At 37.8% G+C, this 22619-nt stretch overlaps 1 protein-coding gene across 2 annotated transcripts in view; it reads right to left on the bottom strand.

Moving 5' to 3' along the window:
* The window catches only part of LOC110454011 (39S ribosomal protein L28, mitochondrial-like), a 94932-nt gene that overhangs the window by 49095 nt on the left and 23218 nt on the right, over positions 1-22619 (bottom strand). For both annotated transcript variants that reach the window (XM_021503306.1, XM_021503307.1), the window contains exons 3-5: positions 20221-20337; positions 8418-8559; positions 980-1126 (exon numbers count right to left, since the gene is read on the bottom strand). In XM_021503306.1, coding sequence (XP_021358981.1) covers positions 980-1126; positions 8418-8559; positions 20221-20337 — 406 coding nt within the window. The remainder of the gene's footprint in view (positions 1-979; positions 1127-8417; positions 8560-20220; positions 20338-22619) is intronic.

Genomic DNA, 22619 nt, shown 5'->3' with positions numbered 1-22619 from the left:
CAACCTGGGACGCATGGTTATTCAGAAGAGGTTGTTTAAAGATTTTAAACAAATTTGACCCCTGTGACCTTGAATATAAGTCAAAGTCATTCACTTTAACAAACATAGTAGTCCTTGATCCCAGCATGCTACTGACTAAATATCAACATCCTGAGCCTTTTGGTTATTCAGAACAAGTTGTTTAAATATTTTGAACATATTTTCTCCTTGTGACTTTGAATATGATTCAAGGTCATACATTTAAACAAACTTGGTAGCCCTTGATCCTAGAATGCTACTGACTAAATATCATCACTCTGGGCATTTTGGTTATTCAGAAGAAGTTGTTTAAAGTTTTTAACATATTTGCCCCCTGTGACCTTGAATATGGGTGAAGGTCATTTGAACAAACTTTGTACCCTTCATCTCAGCATGCTACAGGCCCAATATCAGTACCCTAGGCCTTTTGGTTATTAAGGAGACGTAGTTTGAAGATTTGAACATATTTGACCCCTGTGACCTTGAAAGTAGGTCAAGGTCATTCATTTGAACAAACTTGGTAGCCCTTCATCCCAACATGCTACAGGCTCAATATCAGTACTCAGGACTTTTTGGTAATTGAGAAGAAGCTGTTTCAAGATTTTAAGATATTTGACCCCTGTGACCTTGAAAGTGGGTCAAGATCATTCATTTGAACAAACTTGGTAGCCCTTCCCTATAAGTATAAGAAACTTCAAGAAAATACTTTATTCAGCAACATGTTGAGCTCTGGAAACTTTGAACACTTAGATAAAAATTCAATATACCATGAAATATTTTTCCTCAATATAACTTGGGCTCTTTCACTATATGTAATGAATGCATATTTATCCTAAGAGTGAATATTACGTGAAGGGAGTGAAATTTAAAATTGGGAAATGTGAATTTTATAGGTGATGGATGCAGTTTAACTGGACAAAAGTTTCCGATATACAAAAGATGGAATCGTTGAGAGACTTACCGGAATTGTGTATTTGCCGTAGCACTTCAATACAAATTGCCGTTTGTTTGGTTGATCTGGGTAGAGTTTCTCCGGTTGTGCCAGGGCCATCAACATCTGTCGCTTCAGAGTCATGCCAAGTTGTGAATTCAGGTCTCTCTCATGAGTCTTTAACAAAGAATAAAATAGAAACTAAGTTCATTACAGATCGCTCTGGTACCGATACCATGCTGAAGAAACCTGTATCTCTCAAATTTTAATGCTGTAATTCTTTGGAGAAATAGCTTGAAATTTTTATCCAAACAAAACTGAAAGCCAATCATCACCGAAAGCTACATGCCAAATTCATAACGCTTGGTATCATGAAAAGAATAAATGAGAACCTATGTCATGAATTGGTTATGCTTTGAAAAAGGCATTGCAAGGAATCTATAGACGTATCAATATAGGGCCTGCATTGCTCACCTGGAAACGAACGACAGACACTGAGGTATGGCATAATCTCACCTTGGTGAGCTAAAAATTGTCTGGTTGTAAGGAGATACGTCATCACAGCTAGGTGCACATTAGTTGTATCTTCCTTTATGCAGTGGGACACAGCAGGACCCACTACATGTGTCTAATATGTAAACGGATGATCCGCAGTAGAGCGTAGCATTGACAATGGTCGATGCCAAGCCCATTCTTGACCTGGGGGAGTAAGGGTGTGGGGTTCCAAATAATGGGGATTTTGTGTCTTTTTAAAAGAAAAACAACATTGATGACCAAGCGAACAGTAAAACTGATAAGACGGTTTAAGACATATTTTTTCAGTCATTTGCAGTATATGCATATTTATTACACTATACCAGGGATACCTGTCAAATAAACAGATAAAATTGTGTTGTAGACAGCAGATGCTGCTGTAACTTTTACCAGGTCCTGGTTTCGAATCATGGTCTGGCTGTTGCACTTTTTATTTCCTGTTACTTTTGGTGCCAAACATGTGGTACAATTGTACACACTATTGTGTGTCATTAGAATTAAAGACATCGTAGGAATGTAGCGGAACTTGACTTTGCTCATTTGCCCGTGACTAGGTAGCTCAAATGGTTATGGCTTAAGTCTCAAGTTTGGAGGTCCTGGGTTTGAATTCGAGTCTGGCTGTTGAATTTTCTCTTTACGGTTGCAGTATGCACATGATTACTGTTCATAATTGTCAATCATAAGTGATCTGGAGGTCGGACCATGGGATCTTTTTTTTCATTCTGGGTCTTCGGAACGTGTCAAGTCCCTGTGGTTACAAATGACGTTGTTATTCCATGATTGTATATTGTTGCTGACCTAGGCACTACTTTAGTGGGATTTATTTTACAATTTTAGTTTTTGAAAAGTTTTCAGCATTATAAAATATCTTACAATAGTCCAGTAATTTTCACACTCACTTGTTCATTCTTGCAACGTTCTATCTTGCGTAGATCAGAATAGACTGTCGAATGTCAAATTTATTTTTGAAGTCATTGTATTGATTTTTTCTTATAGAAGTTGCAATGTAAAACATCTATATACAATGTTTCAGGTCGATATTTGATCAAATAAGCGAGTTATCAAATTTTACGAGTACACTTATATGAAGCTCTTGGCGTGTCACATGTGTACATGTACATAGAACTTTGATCGTATAGCTGAACATTGTGAGTCATCCGGGATCATATTGCTGTATAAACATTGTTTCACTGACTTGCTGTGATGGTATAATCAATTACATTAACAATTATATTTCTTTATGTTTAAACATTTGCACCAGAATAAATACATTTCAATTTTTACTTAAATTAATATATAACTTATAGTCTTTTTTACTTAAATTAATTACAGACTTAGATCTAATCTAATTCCGTGAATTAATATATTGCACTTAACAATATGTTAGATTATCCATATGTTTTCAAAACTGAGTTTCTAGACACTAATGAGGAAGGTGGTGGCCCTAAAAAGGGCCGTTTATGCATAGTCAATCACAGAAAAAAGCAAAGAAGCTTTGCTTAATTGTTATTTAAAATAACAAGAGGCCCAGAGGGCCTGTATCGCTCACCTGAATATTTAAGCAGTCATAGCAAATATTCTCATTAAATATTATACTGTACTATAAATTTGTCACTCGTAAACTTTGACGGCTCCATCTGTTGAAACTTCCAGTGAAATATTATAATAAGATTGTATGCTTTTTGGCCATCGTTCTTTAAATATTATAATTTTATGCCTTTCAATTTTTCAGAAGAAGGTCAAAGTCATTTTCATTCTCAAACTTTGTCAGGCTCTATCTCAAGAAGCCACAAGGCAAATATGAAGGTTCTACACATTTAAGTTCTTCAGAAGTCATATAAAGAGTTTGGCATATTTGACCACTGTGACCTTGAAAGAAGGTCAAGGTCATTTTCATTCTTAAATTTGTCAGGCTCTATCCAAGGAAGCCACCAGCCAATTTTGAAGATTATATACCTTTTAGTTCTTCAGGAGAAGTCGTTTGAAGTGTTTGACATATTTGACTGCTGTGACCTTGAAAGGAGGTCAAAGTAATTTTCATTCTCAAATTTGTCGGGCTCTATCCCAGTAAGCCACCAGCCAAATATGAAGGTCATATACCATTTAGTTCTTCAGAAGAAGTTGTTTGAAGCGTTTGACATCTTTGACCCGTGTGACCTTGAAAGCAGGTCAAAGTCATTTTCATTCGCAAACTTTGTCGGGCTCTATCCCAGGAATCCACAAGCCAAAGATAAGGATTCTATACCTGTTGGTTCATCAGAAGAAGTCGTGTAAAGAGTTTTACATTTTTGACCCCATGACCTTGAAAGTCAGTCATTTTCATTCGCAAACTTTGTTGGGCTCTATCCCAGGAAGCCACTTGCCAAATTCAAAGATTCTATACCGTTTGGTTCTTCAGAAGAAGTTGTTTAAGGAGTTTGACATATTTGACCCCAGTGAGAGTGTTCTCCTCAGGCTGTTTTAGCCGTTACAGATGAATTTAGAGCCGCTACGCATCAACGATTTACCGTTACGCATGCTTTTGACTGTTACACATCAACTGACAAGTTCTTACAAATTTTGATAGGCCTAACCTCTTCTCCCTGTTCCAATTAGACTCCCCCTCATTAGACTAGCTTTCTATTGTGCTCTACGATCGACACCCTTATCAACGAGCTCTGCCCTGCGGGTAGATTTACCTGTGGGGATGTGAACTACGTATAGGTGTGAAACGTGAACAAAAGACCACAATTGCCACCGTGTAATTTGTTTAATTATAATTAATGGTGTCTGTTAATTATCAAGGCTTCAATCTACGTTTTGATTTTCATAGGTTACTGACAACCAAAATAAGAAATACAAACAGTTTTTGTTTTATTGTTTTCGCCATCAATTTCTAATGCTTGAAATAAGTAAGCTTTGTGAGAAGCTTCTATCAACAAAAGACTGTTGATACAACTTTAAGAAAATTTAAAATAAATTTGGCTACAGTAAGATAGATCGTAAGTGAGCAGACTGCAAGTGGTGGCCATGTTGTTTTGATAACCTGAATAATGCTACGTAATCCATGATGAAAACAACGATGAGGAGCATTAATCATTTTGGCACCAATTTATAAATAGCACATGGTTTTCCAAGTTCGACAGTTATAAATGAAAGAATCTAATTTGATAACTATATCACTATTTAAGTTTATATTGAAAACAGCATTGTTGTGATAAAATTCAGATTTTTTTGTTTACTTAATAATAACAGGCGCTCACCTGGTATTAATCTCACACTTGTAATCTTAAAAGTGGACTAAAATACAGCTACAGGCAGAATATTAGTCCTATTAAAAGATTTAAACATATGAAGCCTGTGACCTTGAATGTCGAACAAGGACATTAGGTTGAACAGAGTTGATAGTCTTCCAACCCAGCATGCTTCTGGCAAAATATCATTACCCTGGACCTTTTGGTTATGCAGAACAAATCATTTAAAGATATAAACATATATTGACCACTGTGACCTTGAATATGGGCAAAGGTCATTCACTTGGTAGTCCTTCATCCCAGCATGTTAATGGCAAAATATCATCACCCTTGGCCTCTTGGTTATTCAGAAGATGTTCTTTTAAAGGTTTTTAACATATTCATCCCTTGTGACTTTGAATATAAGTCGAGGTCATTCATTTGAACAACCTTGGTAGCCCTTCATCTGAGCTTGCAAAGTATCATCACCTTATACCTCTTGGTTATTCAGAAGAAGTTTTTTTCATTTGGACAAACTTGGTTGTCCTTTATTCCAGCATGCTACTGGCCAAATATCATCATCATCCTAGGCATTTTGGTTATTCAGAAGAAGTTGTGCTACAGGTTTTTAACATATTTGACCCCTGTGACCTTGAAAGTGTGTCAAGGTCATTCATTTGAAAAAACTTTGTAGCCCTTCATCCCAGCATGCTACAGGCCCAATATCAGTACCCTGGGCCTTTTTGGTTATTGAGAAGAAGTTGTTTTGAAGAATTTAGACATTTGACCCCTGTGACCTTTAGGTTCAAGGTCATTCATTTGAACAAACTCTGTAGTACTTAATCCCAGCATACTACAGGCCCGATTTCAGTACCCTGGGCCTTTTGGTTATTGATAAGAAGTTGTTTGAAGATTTTACGAAATTTGACCCCTGTGACCTTTAAAGTGGCTAAGGTCATTCATTTGAACATGCTACAGGCCCAATTTCAGTACCCTTGGCATTTTGGTTGTTGAGAAGAAATCGTTCAAAGATTTTATGATATTTGACCCCTGTGACCTTGAAAGTGTGTCAAGGTCATTCATTTGAACAAACTTCGTAGCCCTTCTTCCCAGCATGCTACAGGCCCAATATCAGTACCCTGGGCCTTTTGGTTATTGAGAAGAAGTTGATTGAAGATTTAAAGACATTTGACCCCTGTGACCTTGAAAGTGGGTCAAAGACATTCATTTGGACAAACTTGGCAGTCTTTCACCTCAGCATGCTACAGGTCCAATATCAGTACCCTTGGCCTTTTGGTTATTGAGGAGAAGTTGTTAGAAGATTTTAAGACATTTGATCCCTGTTACCTTGAAATTGGGTCAAGGTCATTCATTTGAACAAACTTGGTAGCCCTTCATCCCAGAATGCTACAGGCCCAATATCAGTAACATGGGCCTTTTGGTTATTAAGAAGAAGAAGTCAAAAGTAAAATATTGATGCCGGACTACGGACGCTGTACCACAGCATAAGCTAAGTTGGCCCTTCGTGCCAGGTGAGCTTAAAATAAATCATTGAATTAATAAGAAGCCCAGAGGGCCTGTATCGCTCACCTGGAAATGTAAGCAAAATTGAAGATGAAATAGCCAGATGTTGCTGTACATGTATCTNGATTTTAAAGATTTTCTATGTTCCCCATATTTGGCCCTGCCCCTCAGGCCCCTAGAGGGCAAGACCCACTGTTTATACAAAATTGGTTCCTCTTCACCCAAGGATGCTTCAGACAAAACATGGAACAAATCCTTTCATTCCTACAGAAGAGCAAGGATTTTAAAGAATTTGCTGTATTTCTCCTATTGAGCCCCACCCCTCAGGCCCCTGGGGGACCAGACCCAAGGTTTATACAAAATTGATTCCTCTTCACTAAAGAATGCTTCAGACCAAATATGTAACAAATCCTTTCATTCCTACAGAAGAAGTAGGATTTAAAAGAATTTGCTGTATTTCCCCTATTGTCAGCCCCGCCTCTCCGGCCCCTATGGGGGCAGACCCACGGTTTATACAAAATTGGTTCATCTTCACCCAAGAATGCTTCAGACCGAATATGGAACAAATCCTTTCATTCTTACAGAAGAAAAAGGATTTAAAAAAATTTGCTATGTTTCCCTTATTGGGCCCCACCTCAGGCCTTTAGGGGGCCAGACCCACGGGTTATACAAAATTGGTTCCCCTTCACCCAAGAATGCTTCAGACTAAATATGGAACAAATCCTTTCATTCCTACAGAAGAAAAAGGATATTAAAGAATTTGCTATATTTCCCCTTTTGGGCCCCGCCCTCAGGCCCTTAGAGGGCCAGACCCACGGTTCATTCAAAATTGGTTCCCCTTCACTCAAGGATGCTTCAAACCAAATATGGAACAAATCCTTTCGATCCTACAGAAGAAGAAGGATTTTAAACGATTTGCTATATTTCCCCTGTTGGGCCCCACCCCTCAGGCCCCTCAGGGGCCAGACTAACGGTTTATACAAAATTGGTTCTCCTTTACCCAAGAATGTTTCAGACTAAATATGGAACAAATCCTTTTATTCTTACAGAAGAAGAAGGATTTTAAAGAATTTGCTATATTTCTCCTATTAGGCCCCGCTCTTCAGCCCCCAGGGGGGCCAGGCCAACCATTTATACAAGTATTTTAGCGATTTTTAGGAAAGGTTGACGGACGCCCGGCCATGGCATAAGCTCACTTGCACTTCGGGCAGGTGAGCTAAAAACGAAGGTTATTTAAGCATTTTTTTTTTTTAAAGTTTATTTCTACAAATAAAATAAGCAATATTTATATGTTTTAAACCCATTACATAGATATAGCCACACGAACATAAAATGATCCAGAGACGTAGAACCACGTCCATGTCCGTAGCGTCTGGAAAGTTCTGCAACTAATGAACTATCTCCTCCTAGGTCAACTTTATCGGAAGTTTCATTTTGTTTGCAGCATAACAAAAAGCAGCCAGTTCACATTTGGTACCTTCCCTACTTAACCCTTTTTTTCCAGAAAAAAGTTTGAGAGAATCAACACTCCACATGGAAAATAACTCTAAGAGTCATATCACCAGGATCGTCAATCTCCATGTTTACAGCCTGCTGTTTACGTTGTAAAATATATGCCTAATAATTATAACATATCGAAAACATTGTTTAAAATGTTATAAAAAGTATATAATGATTACAATGAGGTATCATATATCACACACAAATTAATTTCAGATAGCGTTACATCTTGGAGATGGTGAACACTCGACGATCGCTTCTACTGTATCCATAGACGCCTAACTAAACCGGAAGTTGCTTTACTCCGGGTGCCACCGTCGCTTCGCAAAGGGCGATATGTGAAAAAAGTTATGTTGATACGTCTATAGTCCCCAACCTTCAGACAGCATTTATTCTGAATACAGTAGGACATATTCCTCAACACTCCACCATCCCAAGTGGTACTCATATAATAAAGAATATGGCAGTTACAAATGACAGAGTATATTACATATGCCAAGGGTGGTCAGTTGGAGCAGTGGCTAGCACACTCCAGTTTCCTCCCACACTAAGACCCCCATATCGTATTGATTTTATGGGTGTCATTTGACTAAATCGCCCTTTTAAAGTCATTATCCTCCATGTTCATAAGAGCATATAGTACATAAATGATTTATTGTGTGTGTCCTAGCAGCAGTTGTTAGACATCAGTGACTTACCTCCAGAATGTAGTAATCGAGTCCCATGAGTCGTGTGATCTGGTTCATAACACGGTTTGTGGTATGTATCTTGAGCCACTGGTCGAGAATCTCACTATAAAGATATTGAACCTTCACAACCGGGGCCCACACTCGAGGTACTCTACAACCACAAGATTACATCAGATGAAATCTCTCTCCATCAATTTCGAGGAGTACATATCTGCTGGTAGCCATTTTAATATCAACAAAGTTTATAATATTTTCAAATTTAAATTCACCTTTCACCATGACAGCTAGGGTTTGATTCCCCAAGTAGACTTGAAGAAAGGAAATTGTGATTCAACTATTTCTCCTGAAGTTATGGTCCTTGAAACTTTCAATTTCTGCACCAGAAACCTAGTAAGCACAACTCCTCCTTTTTGATTTGTTTGTTACTTGGCCCTGAGATACTATATCACAGGTAGGTGTGCATGAAGAAAGGAATTTGCAATTGAGCCATTTTCCTGGAGCTATGAAACTTTCAACTTCTGTACTAGAAACTGTAAGCGCAGCTCCTCCTTTGTGGTCAGATGGTGCAGTGGATAACACACTTGCCTTTCACCAAGGCAGCCAGCATTTAGTTCCCCAATCAGATGTGAAAAGGAATGGGATTGTAAAACTAGAACTGTAAGCCAAAGGCTAACTTATAAAAGGTATCATTTCCCCAGTCAAAGTACTGAAAGTACTGCAAGGCTAAACCTATTGAAACAATCATTGATATCAGTTTAAAGAACATATTTTCATCGCTATGAAATAATTTGTCACTACTGATAGAATGGAACTATTTCTCGTTAAATCAACCAAAGAATAAGTTTTAAAACAAGAGGCCCAGAGGGCCTGTATCACTCACCTGAGTATTTGTGCAATCATAGGAAAATGTTCTCAATAAAAGTACTTTTGCAAACGTTTCCATATTTTGAGTCTCCTAGGCTTAAGAATGTTCCAGACTAAGTGAAACTTTATATTACTCTATCCCAGCATGGTACTGGTCAAATATCATCACCCAGGGCCTCCTAGATATTTAGAAGAAGTTATTTAAAGGCTCTAACATATTTTACCCCTGTGACCTTGAAAGAAGGTCAAGGTCATTTTTTTGAAGATTATAACACTCTGATCCAGGTACCTACTTGCCAAATTTTATTGCTCTAGGCCTCTCGGTTACCCAGGAGATGTTTAAAAAAAAATAACACTTGTTTGCCCTTGTGACCTTGAAAGTGTTATTTATTTGAGAAAACTTTTTAACACTCTGTCCAAGGTACCTACTGGCCAAGTATCAGTAATCTGGGCCTTCTGGTTATTCTGTTTTTTTTTTTTTTTTTTTTTTTTACATATTTGACCCCTGTGATCTTGAAAGTAGGTAAAGGTCATTTATTTGAGGAAACTTTATATCACCGTACTTACTGGCCAAGATTCAGTCAGCGTTTTCCACAAGAGCCGGCGGCCGGCCAATTTGACCCCCGGCTACTATGATAATTTGGGCGACTAAAATATGGCCAAGAATGTAAAATTAAACTCAATGCAAATTTTATTTCAATCGGTTGGGTCAAACTTATCTGGTGTCTGAGAAACCTATGCAGCGACGAGTCAGTTGTGCTGCACAAGGTTTCAACGTGTATTCACTTATGTCGAGTAAATTATCGTATCAATAGAGTGAATCATTTACGTAACGTTACATCACTGTCATTGTAATGGTTGATTCGCATGTTCGCAACACCATATTGCAAAGTGTTCAAGAGATAGTGACTGACCGTAAACACATTCTTCACATTGTTTGATTAGAAGGGACTGACATTGACTATTGAACATGGCCAAACGTCAACAAGCCATCAGTGCCTTTTTTATTCCTTCAAAGTGCACCAAGACAGGTACGTGCATGAGACTGAAACATGATTTATTTCTGAATGTTTCCTTATTTTTGATTTGACTGTTTCTTTCAACTTTATTATTTTGTACAGTACTGTACCATCCACTTTCGTTCTGGGGATCAATGTAAAAATTGTCTAATTTTGTGTGGTTTGATTTTGTTTACGTCATTAGGCCAAATAAATACAAATGCATATTTTGTTTCAGTTTGGCCTTAATTTTACTTTCAATTTCTTTGTTTTTGTATCACTTTTATTTTCCTTTTTTCCTTTTTTCTTCTTCTCATGTTAGTTCACCACCTTTGTACCATCTTCATTAGTTCTTTGTCAGTTCAATCTTTTCTCTTCTTTCCTCTAATCTGCTTGATCGAGTCATGTTAACAGTAAATGCACCTTGAGGTAACTTTTGATCTAAACTTAATACTGATGTGTATGAAAGCCAACCTTCAAAGTGAGTTTGTCATTTCACATATTTACTAGTACAGTACTTAATGTGAAAGAAATAGAATCGATCATTGCAATATGAGAAAGATCTGTTTAGTTCTTCTTTTAATCCATTTTGTTTTTATGATCAGTCTCAAAATATAACATACACAACGAGGGATCAAGGGGAACCTACATTTAAAATTTGAGAAAGATCCCTCCCGTACTTCCCGAGAAATAGCGATAACAAACTTTCACTATCAAAATCCAAGATGGCTGCCTGTCGGCCATGTTGTTTATCCGATCAGTCTCAAAAGTTGCCCTGCACAGATAATAACCAAGGGGAACCTACACATACAATTTTAAAAAGATCCCTCAAGTACTTCCGGAAAAATAGCGATAACAAACTTTCACTATCAAAATCCAAGATGGCTGCCTATCGGCCATGTTGTTTATCCGATCAGTCTCAAAAGTTGCCCTGCACAGCTAAGGACCAAGGGGAACCTACATATAAAATTTGACAAAGATCCCTCTGGTTCTTCTTGAGAAATAGTGAGAACAAACTATCACTATCAAAATCCAAGATGGCTGCCTATCGGCCATGTTGTTTATCCGATCAGTCTCAAAAGTTGCCCTGCACAGCTAAGGACCAAGGGGAACCTACATATTAAATTTGACAAAGATCCCTCTGGTTCTTCTTGAGAAATAGTGAGAACAAACTATCACTATCAAAATCCAAGATGACTGCCTGTCGGCCATGTTGTTTATCCGATCAGTCTCAAAAGTTGCCCTGCACAGCTTAGGACCAAGGGGAACCTATATATAAAATTTGAGAAAGATCCCTCTGGTACTTCTTGAGAAATAGCGATAACAAACTTTCACTATCAAAAGCCAAGATGGCTGCCTGTCGGCCATGTTGTTTATTTGATCAGTCTCTAAAAGTACCCTGCACAGCTAGGACCAAGGGGAACCTACATGTACATATAAAATTTAAGAAAGATCCCTCTAGTTCTTAGTGAGAAAAAGCGGTAACAAACCTACACTATCAAAATCCAAGATGGCTGTCTGTCGGCCATGTTGTTTATCCGATCAGTCTCAAAAGTTGCCCTGTACAGCTAAGGACCAAGGGAAACCTACATATAAAATTTAAAAAAGATCCCTCTGGTACTTCTTTAGAAATAGCGATAACAAACTTTCACTATCAAAATCCAAGACGGCTGCCTGTCGGCCATGTTGTTATTCCGATCAGTCTCAAAAGTTGCCCTGCACAGCTATGGACCAAGGAGAACCTACATATAACATTTGAGAAAGATCCCTCTGGTGCTTCTTCAGAAATAACGATAACAAACTTTCAATATCAAAATCCAAGATGGCTGCCTGTCGGCCATGTTGTTTATCCAATCAGTCTCAAAAGTTTCCCTGCAAAGCTCAGGACCAAGGGGAGCCTATATTTTAAATTTAAGAAATATCCCTCTGGTACTTCTTGAGAAATAGCGATAACAAACTTTCACTATCAAAATACAAGATGGCTGCATGAGGGCGGAGGGCGGACGGCGGACAGCGGACGGCGGAAGGCGGACCACGGACCATGGACCACGGACACAGGGTGATTTGAATAGCCCACCATCAGATGATGGTGGGCTAAAAATTCATCAAGTCTGATAATATGAACAACACTGAAGAAATTGCTAGCATATTTAAATACTATGGGCCAAGAAAATTCAATATCATAATTTGTCAGCTGAGAAATCATGCAAGCAACCTAAATGGTGACTTATTTATGGATCATCTGAATGACACACCAGCATGTAGATGTGGACATGAAAATGACAAGAGGCCCATGGGCCTAAACGGTCACCCAAGTCCTACAGTATTTATTTTTGTTGTTGAAATATGAACCAATTTGAGTACAAAATAGTCCAGTATAACGTTAACTTAAGTTTGTCAGGACCATGAGCTGATCATTCCTAGACCGAGTTTCAGTTAAATCGGCCTATTAGAACTTGTTTTTAAGTTTGAAATACTTTTTTCAAAATGGCGGCCGTGGCAGCCATATTGAATTTCTGATCGACCTGAAAAAAACCCTGACTTTGTCAGGACCATGAGTTGATCATTCCTACATAGTTTCAGTTCAATCGGCCCAGCAGAACTTGACTTTAAGTTTGAAATAGTTTTTCAAATGGCAGCCGTGGCGGCCATATTGGATTTCTGATCGACCCGAAAAATACCAACACTTGGTCAGGGAGATGTCATTAACCTTCCCATGAAATATTAATGAAATCCCTTTGCCAGTATTTCAGCTTTAGTTGAAAATGTAAAATGTTAACGAACGACGACGGACGAAGACGGATAGCAAAGGTGACCTAAAAATGCATTTCATTTTATATTTGAATGCCCACTCTATAACAACTTTAGAATGCAATTAGTAATAAAAATTTCTCAATTTTGTATAACTGGTAATCATGATCATTTTAATCTAAAAACTCTATTAAAGGAATGCTCAATATGCAGCGCTGATATTAACATATCCATTTTAAAAAGTATATCTGACTACATTTGTCAAACTAATAGACTTGATATGTAATCTCAAAATGTTTATTTCTTAGTAACTTATCCTATATATCCAGTGGGTGGATGGCCAATGTGTTTATACACAAGGACTTTTGGGCCTGTATCCCTTGGATTTTATGTAGGATGGGTTTTCAATAAATATACATGATTTATTTAATTATTAATATCTAAAACATAAACAGAAAATGATTAAAGCAAAGTTGAAAATGTTCATTTCACAAGCTAAATTGGAGTTATCTCCCCTGCACTGTTTAATTGGATTGTTATGACAGAATATATGTAATGTTTGTAAATAAGTTTGGAAAGGACTTAAATAGGCATAGCCTGATGTCCAATCCAATTGACATATATAAAGTCAATAAAATCTGATGAAATGAAAGACCATGGCTGACCATTTTCATCAGGGTAATGCACTAGAGACGGACAAACTCAAGTCAGAATGGCAGAGACATAAGTACCACATTGTTGATGTCATCAAGCCTAACATCCCAGATGAAGTCAAAACGGGCATCTCCAGTATCACCTCAACAGTGTGGTTCTTCAGTGAGCTTCTTAAGCCATCTATGCGTCAGTATTTTCCAATGTTAGCCTTCATCGCTGAAGTGGCAGCTTCCCTGCCAGTCTCAAATGCTTGGCCAGAGAGAGGCGCCAGTGCATTGAAAAACATTAGGACCAGGCAAAGGAATCGTCTCAGCAATTCGAAGATTGAAGCTGTCATGCAAGTTGCAATTAATGGACCTTCTCAGGAGTCCGCTGAGGGACAAGTCATTGTCTGAGAATCTGTAAAGTCCTGGCTAGGGACGTAAAACAGCAAAGACTTCCCAAACCATCTCCAAAGCATGTACCAAGTGCGACGATGCGACAGGCACTACAGACAGAGGTCCAGGACATGGGGATACGAACAGACTCAGTTGTTGTGTCGGGTACCTTCGGGGAGCTTGTGTCACAGGAGAAGGTTGCAGTAAAAAGACTAAACTTTGATCATGAAATGAAAGAAGGGTGTTATGAGGTCAGTGATGAAGGATCTGAGTGGTCAGATGATGACTTTAAACTAACTTTATGTGTCAGAAGTTCGACAATTCAGTGTTTCGACAAGTGAAGTAGTGATAAAGAAAGTATTTTTGAAAATTTATAAGTTGACTGTTGATGATGTAGATTTCACATGCACAAGGAGCAATTTACAACAAAACACTGATAGTGTTTACAAATTTGATTGTAGTCCCCTTGGCAATAGGATCTGATCCTCCAGACCAAATTAAGATAAAATCCCTAAATCCCGATGGTCGAAGAAGGATTTTAAAAGTTTTACCTTTATTTCCCCTATTGGGCCCACCCCTCAGGTCCCAGGGGGCGCCACACCCACCGTTTATACAAAATTTGTTCCCCTTTACCCAAGGGTACTCCACACCAATATGGACCAAATCCTTTCATTCCGAAAGAATAAGAAGGATTTTAAAGAATAATTTGCTATGCTTCCCCTATTTGGCCCGCCCCTAAGGCCCCTGGGGGGTCAGACCCACGGTTTATACAAAATTAGTTCCTCTTCCCCCAAGGATGCTTCAGACCAAATATGGAACAAATCCTTTCATTCCTATAGAAGAAGAAGGATTTTAAAGAATTTGCTATATTTCCCCTATTGGGCCCCACCCCTCAGCCCCAAAGGGGGCCACACCCAACATTTATACAAAATTGGTTCCCCTTCACCCAATAATGCTTCAGACCAAATATGGACCAAATATTTTCATTCCTACAGAAGAAGAAGGATTTTAAAGAATAATTTGCTATGTTTCCCCTATTTGGCCTCGCCCCTCAGGCCCCTGGGAGGCAGACCCACAGTTTATACAAAATTGGTTCATCTTCCCCCAAGGATGCTTCTGACCAAATATGGAACAAATCCTTTCATTCCTACAGAAGGAGAAAGATTTTAAAGAATTTGCTATATTTCCCCTATTGGGCCGCGCCTCAGCCCCCAGGTGGGCCCCACTCACCATTTATACAAAATTGGTTCCCCTTCTCCCAATAATGCTTCAGACCAAATATGGACCACATCCTTTCATTCCTACAGAAGAAGAAGGATTTTAAAGAATAATTTGCTATGTTTCCCCTATTTGGCCTCGCCCCTCAGGCCCCTGGGAGGCAGACCCACAGTTTATACAAAATTGGTTCATCTTCCCCCAAGGATGCTTCTGACCAAATATGGAATAAATCCGTTCATTCCTACAGAAAGAGAAAGATTTTAAAGAATTTGCTATATTTCCCCTATTGGGCCCCGCCCCTCAGCCCCCAGGTGGGCCACACCCACCATTTATACAAAATTGGTTCCCCTTCACCCAATAATGCCTAGACCAAATATGGACCAAATCCTTTCATTCCTACAGAATGAGAAAGATTTAAAGAATTTGCTATATTTCCCCTATTGGGCCCCGCCCCTCAGCCCCCAGGTGGGCCACACCCACCATTTATACAAAATTGGTTCCCCTTTACCCTTTTGACTTCCGTCAGTGAGATGAAACCTGTAAGGGCGGAATCATGTAGGCGCGAAACCCGTCATCCATCCATAATGCTTCAGACCAAATATGGACCAAATCCTTTCATTCCTATAGAATGAGAAGGATTTTAAAGAATTTGCTATGTTTCTCCTATTGGGAACCACCCCCCAGGCCTCTGGGGGGCCAGACCCACGGTTTATACAAAATTGGTTCCCCTTCACCCAAGGATGATTCAGACTTAATATGGAACAAATCCTATCATTCCTACAGAAGAAGGATTTTAAAGAATTTGCTTTATTTCCCCTATTGGGCCACGCCCTACAGCCCCCAGGGGGCCAGACCCACCATTTATACAAAGTTTGTTCCACTTCCCCCAAGGATGCTTCTGACCAAATATGGAACAAATCCTTTCATCCTACAGAAGAAGAAGGATTTTAAAGAATTTGCTATATTTTCCCTATTGGGCCCCGCCCCTCAGCCCCCAGGGGAGCCACACCCACCATTTATACAGAATTTGTTCCCCTTCCCCCAAACATGCTTCTGACCAAATTTGGTCAAAATCTACTGGTCCGTTCAGGACAAGTAGCGTTTTAAAGCAAAAGTTGACGGACGGACGGACGGACGACGGACGCTGCGCCATGGCATAATTGTAGCCAGCTGATATGTCAAAATGATCAAAGCTTTAGTATTTTCCTGCACTTTCTTTATTGCTTAACAGCAGGAAAGTTCCCCTTAATATGCTACACACACAGGATTACTCTGGTTGGGGGCACTTGAACAGAAATACGTATAGTATATTTCTGTCCAAGTTTGTGGCATTTTCTATTGAAGATCCCCAATCTTTTGTTGCCTTTATACCATCAACATGTATCTATACCATCAACATGTATCTATTGGTCATAATTTCATTACTGGCATTTTAATCAAATAAATGCTCATTTTCGACTAGACATGTATTTGTGTTATTATTGGGCAAAAAACGGAGCAGAGTATATCCTGGGTGTAGTTAGGTTGTTTGCATGCTAAACACGAGAGGATAATTGTATTTATGTTATACATAAAGTAATTTATACAATCTGTTTAGTAAATGCCTATTTTTATTTGTTGTATTCAATCATTTAAGTTATATGTAATTCTAGTCCTTTTATTCCGGAAAGGTAAAATGTAGCCAGCCCGGGTAAGGGCTGGTCGACCGGAAACGTAGTTTGACGACTAGTTTTGGTGTCGGATGTCACGTGACACTCCACTGAAAAAAAAATATGTAAACACAGGAAGGTTTCCACGATGGTTTAGCAAAGAATTTGTTTTCCCTCCTCCTCCCCTGCATGTCCACCGTATTATGACTGTACAAATATAGCTATATGTATAAGTTTGTGGCGTTTTTCTATTGAAGATTCCCAATCTTTTGTTGCCTTTATACCATCATCATGTATCTATTGGTCATAATTACATTACTGGCATTTTAATCAAATAAATGCTCATTTTCGACTAGACATGTATTTGTGTTATTATTGGGCAAAAAACAGAGCAGAGTATATCCTGGGTGTAGTTAGGTTGTTTGCATGCTAAACACAAGAGTATAAGCTCACCTGCCCTTCGGGCATAAAATATCTACAACATGTTACAAAAAGCGTTTTTTATTGAAATTGTATAGATATAAGTTACTAAATACAAGCTAAGAGCAAACAGGAAACATAGTTTCATACAAAAAGAGTGAAAAATTGAACCAAATACACACAAAGTCTTTATAATTTATTTGTTTTACATTTTACAATAGTTTTGATCCTCAACCAAAAACGACGGATATTAATTAAATTACTATATTTAATTGTCAATTTACTGTTCTTTTATGGAACAAAATTACTGTCAATCATGTACACTTTGGAAATCATTCCATAGCCCGCTTACGCATGGTATATTAACATGTCAGGTACATATGTAACCATAGGCGTTATTATGTGCACGCACATGCACTTGCATTTTATAGGGATCTTTATATTTTATGAACCACTATTTTCACAGAGTTATTGTAATTGCATTTGTGAATTGATTTATCTGACAGAGCGTAACTTGCTCGACAACAAAAGTCGTAGCGACCAAGAGTTTGTGAACTACTATTACGTACAGGTGAGGTCGGTAAACAAAACACATCAGTCTGCATTCCATGCGCCTCATATACAACCTTCTTAATGTCGTCTGATCGTATGTCAGTGGTATCAGTGTTTTCCCCGTGAGTTAATTAATGTCTTTGTATCATAAGCTTTATTTGTGAAGTATGTGGGATTAAACATTTACAAGTTAGGTCTCAATATCAGTGTTGACATATCATCGTCACGCACGGGTATTGTTTACCCGGTGTTACTATAATTTACACTACGGTAATGGAATGCCCGATTAGCAATATATAAAATGAATACACGAAAATACGACAAGAAAAACATGTATTATGAAGGGTGGGAAGTCCTTAAGGCAGGGTGATTTGAATAGCCCACTATCAAATGATGGTGGGCTAAAAATAATACCTGATTTGATGGTGGGCTAAAAATAATACCTGGTATCGACCTTAATTGTTTGATTTTTGTTGTAAACTTGGCACAGTGAAATATTGTAGATGTTAATGAAGAAAGGAATTTGCAATTCAACAATTTTTCCTTGAGTTATGGCTCTTGAAACTTAATTTTTTCCTGCAGAAACAAGTATAAGTGCCAGCCAGTATCTTTGTGAGCTTACTCACAGTTTGTCTAGTATCATACCGGTCTCATATTACATTGGAAGGCATGTTATTTTATGCCATTTTACTAAACCAAAACAATCTGCTCAATAAGGAATATTTTAATAAATATTAATATTATAGTAAAAAAGGAGCCATTACCCAAAACATTTGTCATTTTTATAAATTCAAAATTATATTTTATCATTTTTTTATCCTTGAAATCAGTCATGGTCATCTGTCTTAAATCTTAAATTTTAGATCTTAAAATGTACGATTTTTGTTTGTTTAATCCATGCAGTAAAATAAGAAGACATTTGTTTAAAGAAATAAAATATTTTCCCTATCTACTTACAAAAAAAAAAAAGAAAATCCAGGGTGGAGTTTAGCCTAACACATTTCATTAATACTGGCATTGATGACTTGGCGGTAGTGTTTATTCACTTGGTGTTTAAAACCATATTTCGGCATGGCAATATTATTTGGAATTCACATAGTGGAATCAGACCAACTTTCAAGATATTCAAACTTGAATATGTCATGATTGTTAATTTCGTTATCAATCAACAGTATGATTACAAGGATTCAAGATTTTCTTCATTTTAAAATGATTGAAGAGTTCCTCTAATTTGGTATTTCGTAAAATTAACGGAGCCGATTACAGTATGGCAGACTGTGTCAAAACGACTTGAGGCAGCTTTTTTAATTTTGTTGACTTTCTTAATATAATATATAATAGGTGGCGATATGTTTTTATTGTTTGTCGTACTGTCTGTTGTCACATCTGACACCTGATGTCGGTCGAACCTCGGATTTGTCGAATACCATGTATACCTCGAACTATTGATCTGGACCCTACCAGTTGGAGTAAACGGGGTTTTACTGTACATTAATGAATACAATTTTGAGGAATTCACAGCAGCTGCCTTATCAGGCGCTAACTGCTAGTCCTATGCCACCTGGCTAATATTTCCCTATGTGTGTGTGCCTGTGTGTGTGCTGGAGATATATTGTTGGAGAGGGGGATATCTTTTTATCCATTATAATAACAGGGGTTCAAGATGTTCTTCATTTTAGAATGATTAAAGAGTTCCTCTTGTTTTGACATTTTGTAAAATTAATGTAGCCGAATACTGGTGGACTGTCTAAACAACAAGTACAGTACATATACAGTTTCTTTACTCAACTTCCTTTCTTATAATACAATGTACTGATGTTTTCATTGTTGAACACTTCGATATCTCATTCAATGTTCACATCATTATTATCATTTTTACTGCCATAGTTTGCAATGTTTGTGCTGTCTGACATCCCACCAAAACATGGCAATGTGGAATGTACCTCAGATCCTTTGAATAACATGTATTCCTCGAACTGTTGATCTGGACCACCAGTTGGGTGAGTGGGGTTTTATTGTATACAAATTGTATGACATCATATCTTTCTATTATTGATTATAACAATTAACAGTCAACTGTGTCCAATATGAGATCAATCAACTCATCATTAATCACCTAGACACAACCAGTTCTGGAAAATACACTAAAACTGAAGTCACCAAGAGAGAAAATGTATGGAGTTTTAATAATTACAATGGGATACTTTTATTATTGATTAGTACTATAGTACTCTTTTGAATAGGGAGATGCATGTATTAGATGGAAGATATACCATACCCTTAATATATTTCCAGGCTGAGGGTAAAAAAACAAGATTTCTATGCTGACCTTGGTTTGAACTTGGATTTCCTTGTAAATCCGCGTATGTAGCCCTCTCCTCCAAACAAACCCTTACGGATGGCATCAGGGTAGGTGACCTCTGGGGGAACATCTTGTACCGGGACCCTTCAATAGACATACACTCAATTACAAGTCAATAAGGTCTCTTTAATGTTTGTTTCAAACATTCAAATTTCGAACAACACCTGTAAATGCATCACAACATATAATCTTATGGAATAATTCCTTTTTAAACTTAAACAAATATTTCACCACTGTGACGATGGTAATACTATATACAGGCAATATCAAGTACACACTTCATACAAGGCATCAAATCACTTAATTTCATCATGATAAAATCAATTTTAAATCATAAATGTAAAATTTGATTATAACAGACACATATTACACAAAATCAGGACGGGTGTCAGTCTTACAGAATGACGTAGGGGTCATTTCAACACGTGATCCTGATGTCAAAACTACAACAAGAGGCCCAAGGGCCTTAGCGGTCACCTGAGTTATATCATAGATACTGGTAGCTTTATTTTATTAGATGTGATGTGGAAATCAGCATGTAAACTAAGTGAAATACAATACTTGTCATGTCATCAATGGATAAGAATTTGAAAATATTGGTAAATGTTCCTTTTGGGGCCCCGCTCTAGCCCCTGGGGATGGGGCAGGAATCCTAATTTTACAAAGTAAAACTCTCATTTACCCAAGATGATTCTGACTAAGTTTGAGCAATTTTCTGCTGAAAATATATAAAATATATACCGAAAAGTGTTATTTCCCTATATAAACTATATTAAACGTTAACCCCTCCCCAAGGGAGAACGGATAGCTCGGGGTCCTGATATTTTCAATTTAAATAAAGCCCCTGATGATCTTTCTTTCCACGTAAAGAAAATCACTGTAGTACCTCTGAGTCTGGAGAAGAAGATTTTTGAAATATTGATTAATTTTCCCTTTGGGGCCCCGCCCTGGCCCCAGGGGTCGGGGTAGGAATCTCAATTTTACAATTTGAAACCATCTACCTCCAAGGATAATTCTCACCAAGTAAAAATAATTTCCTACAGAAAGTTGTCAAAATATACCCAAAAGTGTTATTTCCCTATATAAACTATAGTAAACTTTACCCCCTCCCCAAGGGAGAACGGATAGCTCGGGGGTCCTGAAATTTACAATTTAAGTAAAGCCCCTGATGATCTTTCTTTCCACGTAGAGAAAATCACTGTAGTACCTCTGAGTCTGGAGAAGAAGATTTTTGAAATATTGGATAATTTTCCCTTTGGGGCCCCGCCCTGGCCCCAGGGGTCGGGGTAGGAATCCCAATTTTACAATTTTGAAGCCTCATCTACCAAGGATGATTCTGACCAAGTTTGAAAAAAATCCATCCACTGGTTCTTGAGAAGAAGTTGAAAATGTAAAAGTTTACGCACGACGCACGACGGACGACGAGCGATTGGAATAGGTCACCTGAGCTTTGCTCAAGTGACCTATTCCAATGTGATGTGTCTACAATTGTTGTTAACTACTGTAACACACTCCCTATGTTAACTACTGTAACACACTCCCTATGTTAACCACTGTAACACACTCCCTATGTTAACTACTGTAACACACTCCCTATTGCACGATATCCATTTGTTATTGAAATTCCAGTCATACTGCAGACACATTCAAACCTGACAGACTTTGAAAGGTACATTTCCTGAAGCACATGGCACAACTTGCATGCGCATTACTTCAAATTGAATTGAACTTAATATCAAACAAATTCACTGCGACTTTTGATTTTTTATCTGGCATTGATGTGATTTCACCAGGCCCAAAGGACATATTGAAGGAAATTATTATTTCACCCGGCTAAACGTTTATGGAATAACAAACATAATTTCAAGGTTATTGGTGTTTTCAATTTGTTTACTGTGTATTATTTTGTGTAGCTATCACTGTAGTATTTTATTTCTTTAACATCAAATAATAGTATTGATACCAATCAGGGGTTTAAGGTAACATCTAAGAAGAATGAACCATAAAAACAAGAGATCCCAGAGGGATCTTGGCGCCCACCATTGTACCATCTTCATTAGCTCTTTGTCAGTTCGATCTTTTCTCTTCTTTCCTCTAATCTGTTTGATCCAGTCATGTTAACAGTAAATACACCTTGAGGTAACTTTTGATCTAAACTTAATACTGATGTGTATGAAAGCCAACCTTCAAAGTGAGTTTGTCATTTCACATATTTACTAGTACAGTACTTAATGTGAAAGAAATAGAATCGATCATTGCAATATGAGAAAGATCTGTTTAGTTCTTCCTTTAACCCATTTTGTTTTTATGATCAGTCTCAAAATATAACATACACAACGAGGGATCAAGGGGAACCTACATTTAAA

This window comes from Mizuhopecten yessoensis, unplaced genomic scaffold (genome assembly GCF_002113885.1).
Source record: "Mizuhopecten yessoensis strain PY_sf001 unplaced genomic scaffold, ASM211388v2 scaffold7629, whole genome shotgun sequence".
NCBI classification, from domain to species: domain Eukaryota; kingdom Metazoa; phylum Mollusca; class Bivalvia; order Pectinida; family Pectinidae; genus Mizuhopecten; species Mizuhopecten yessoensis.
The sequence above is the reverse complement of the archived record's forward strand: the minus strand, read 5'-3'. Positions and strand labels throughout refer to the sequence as shown.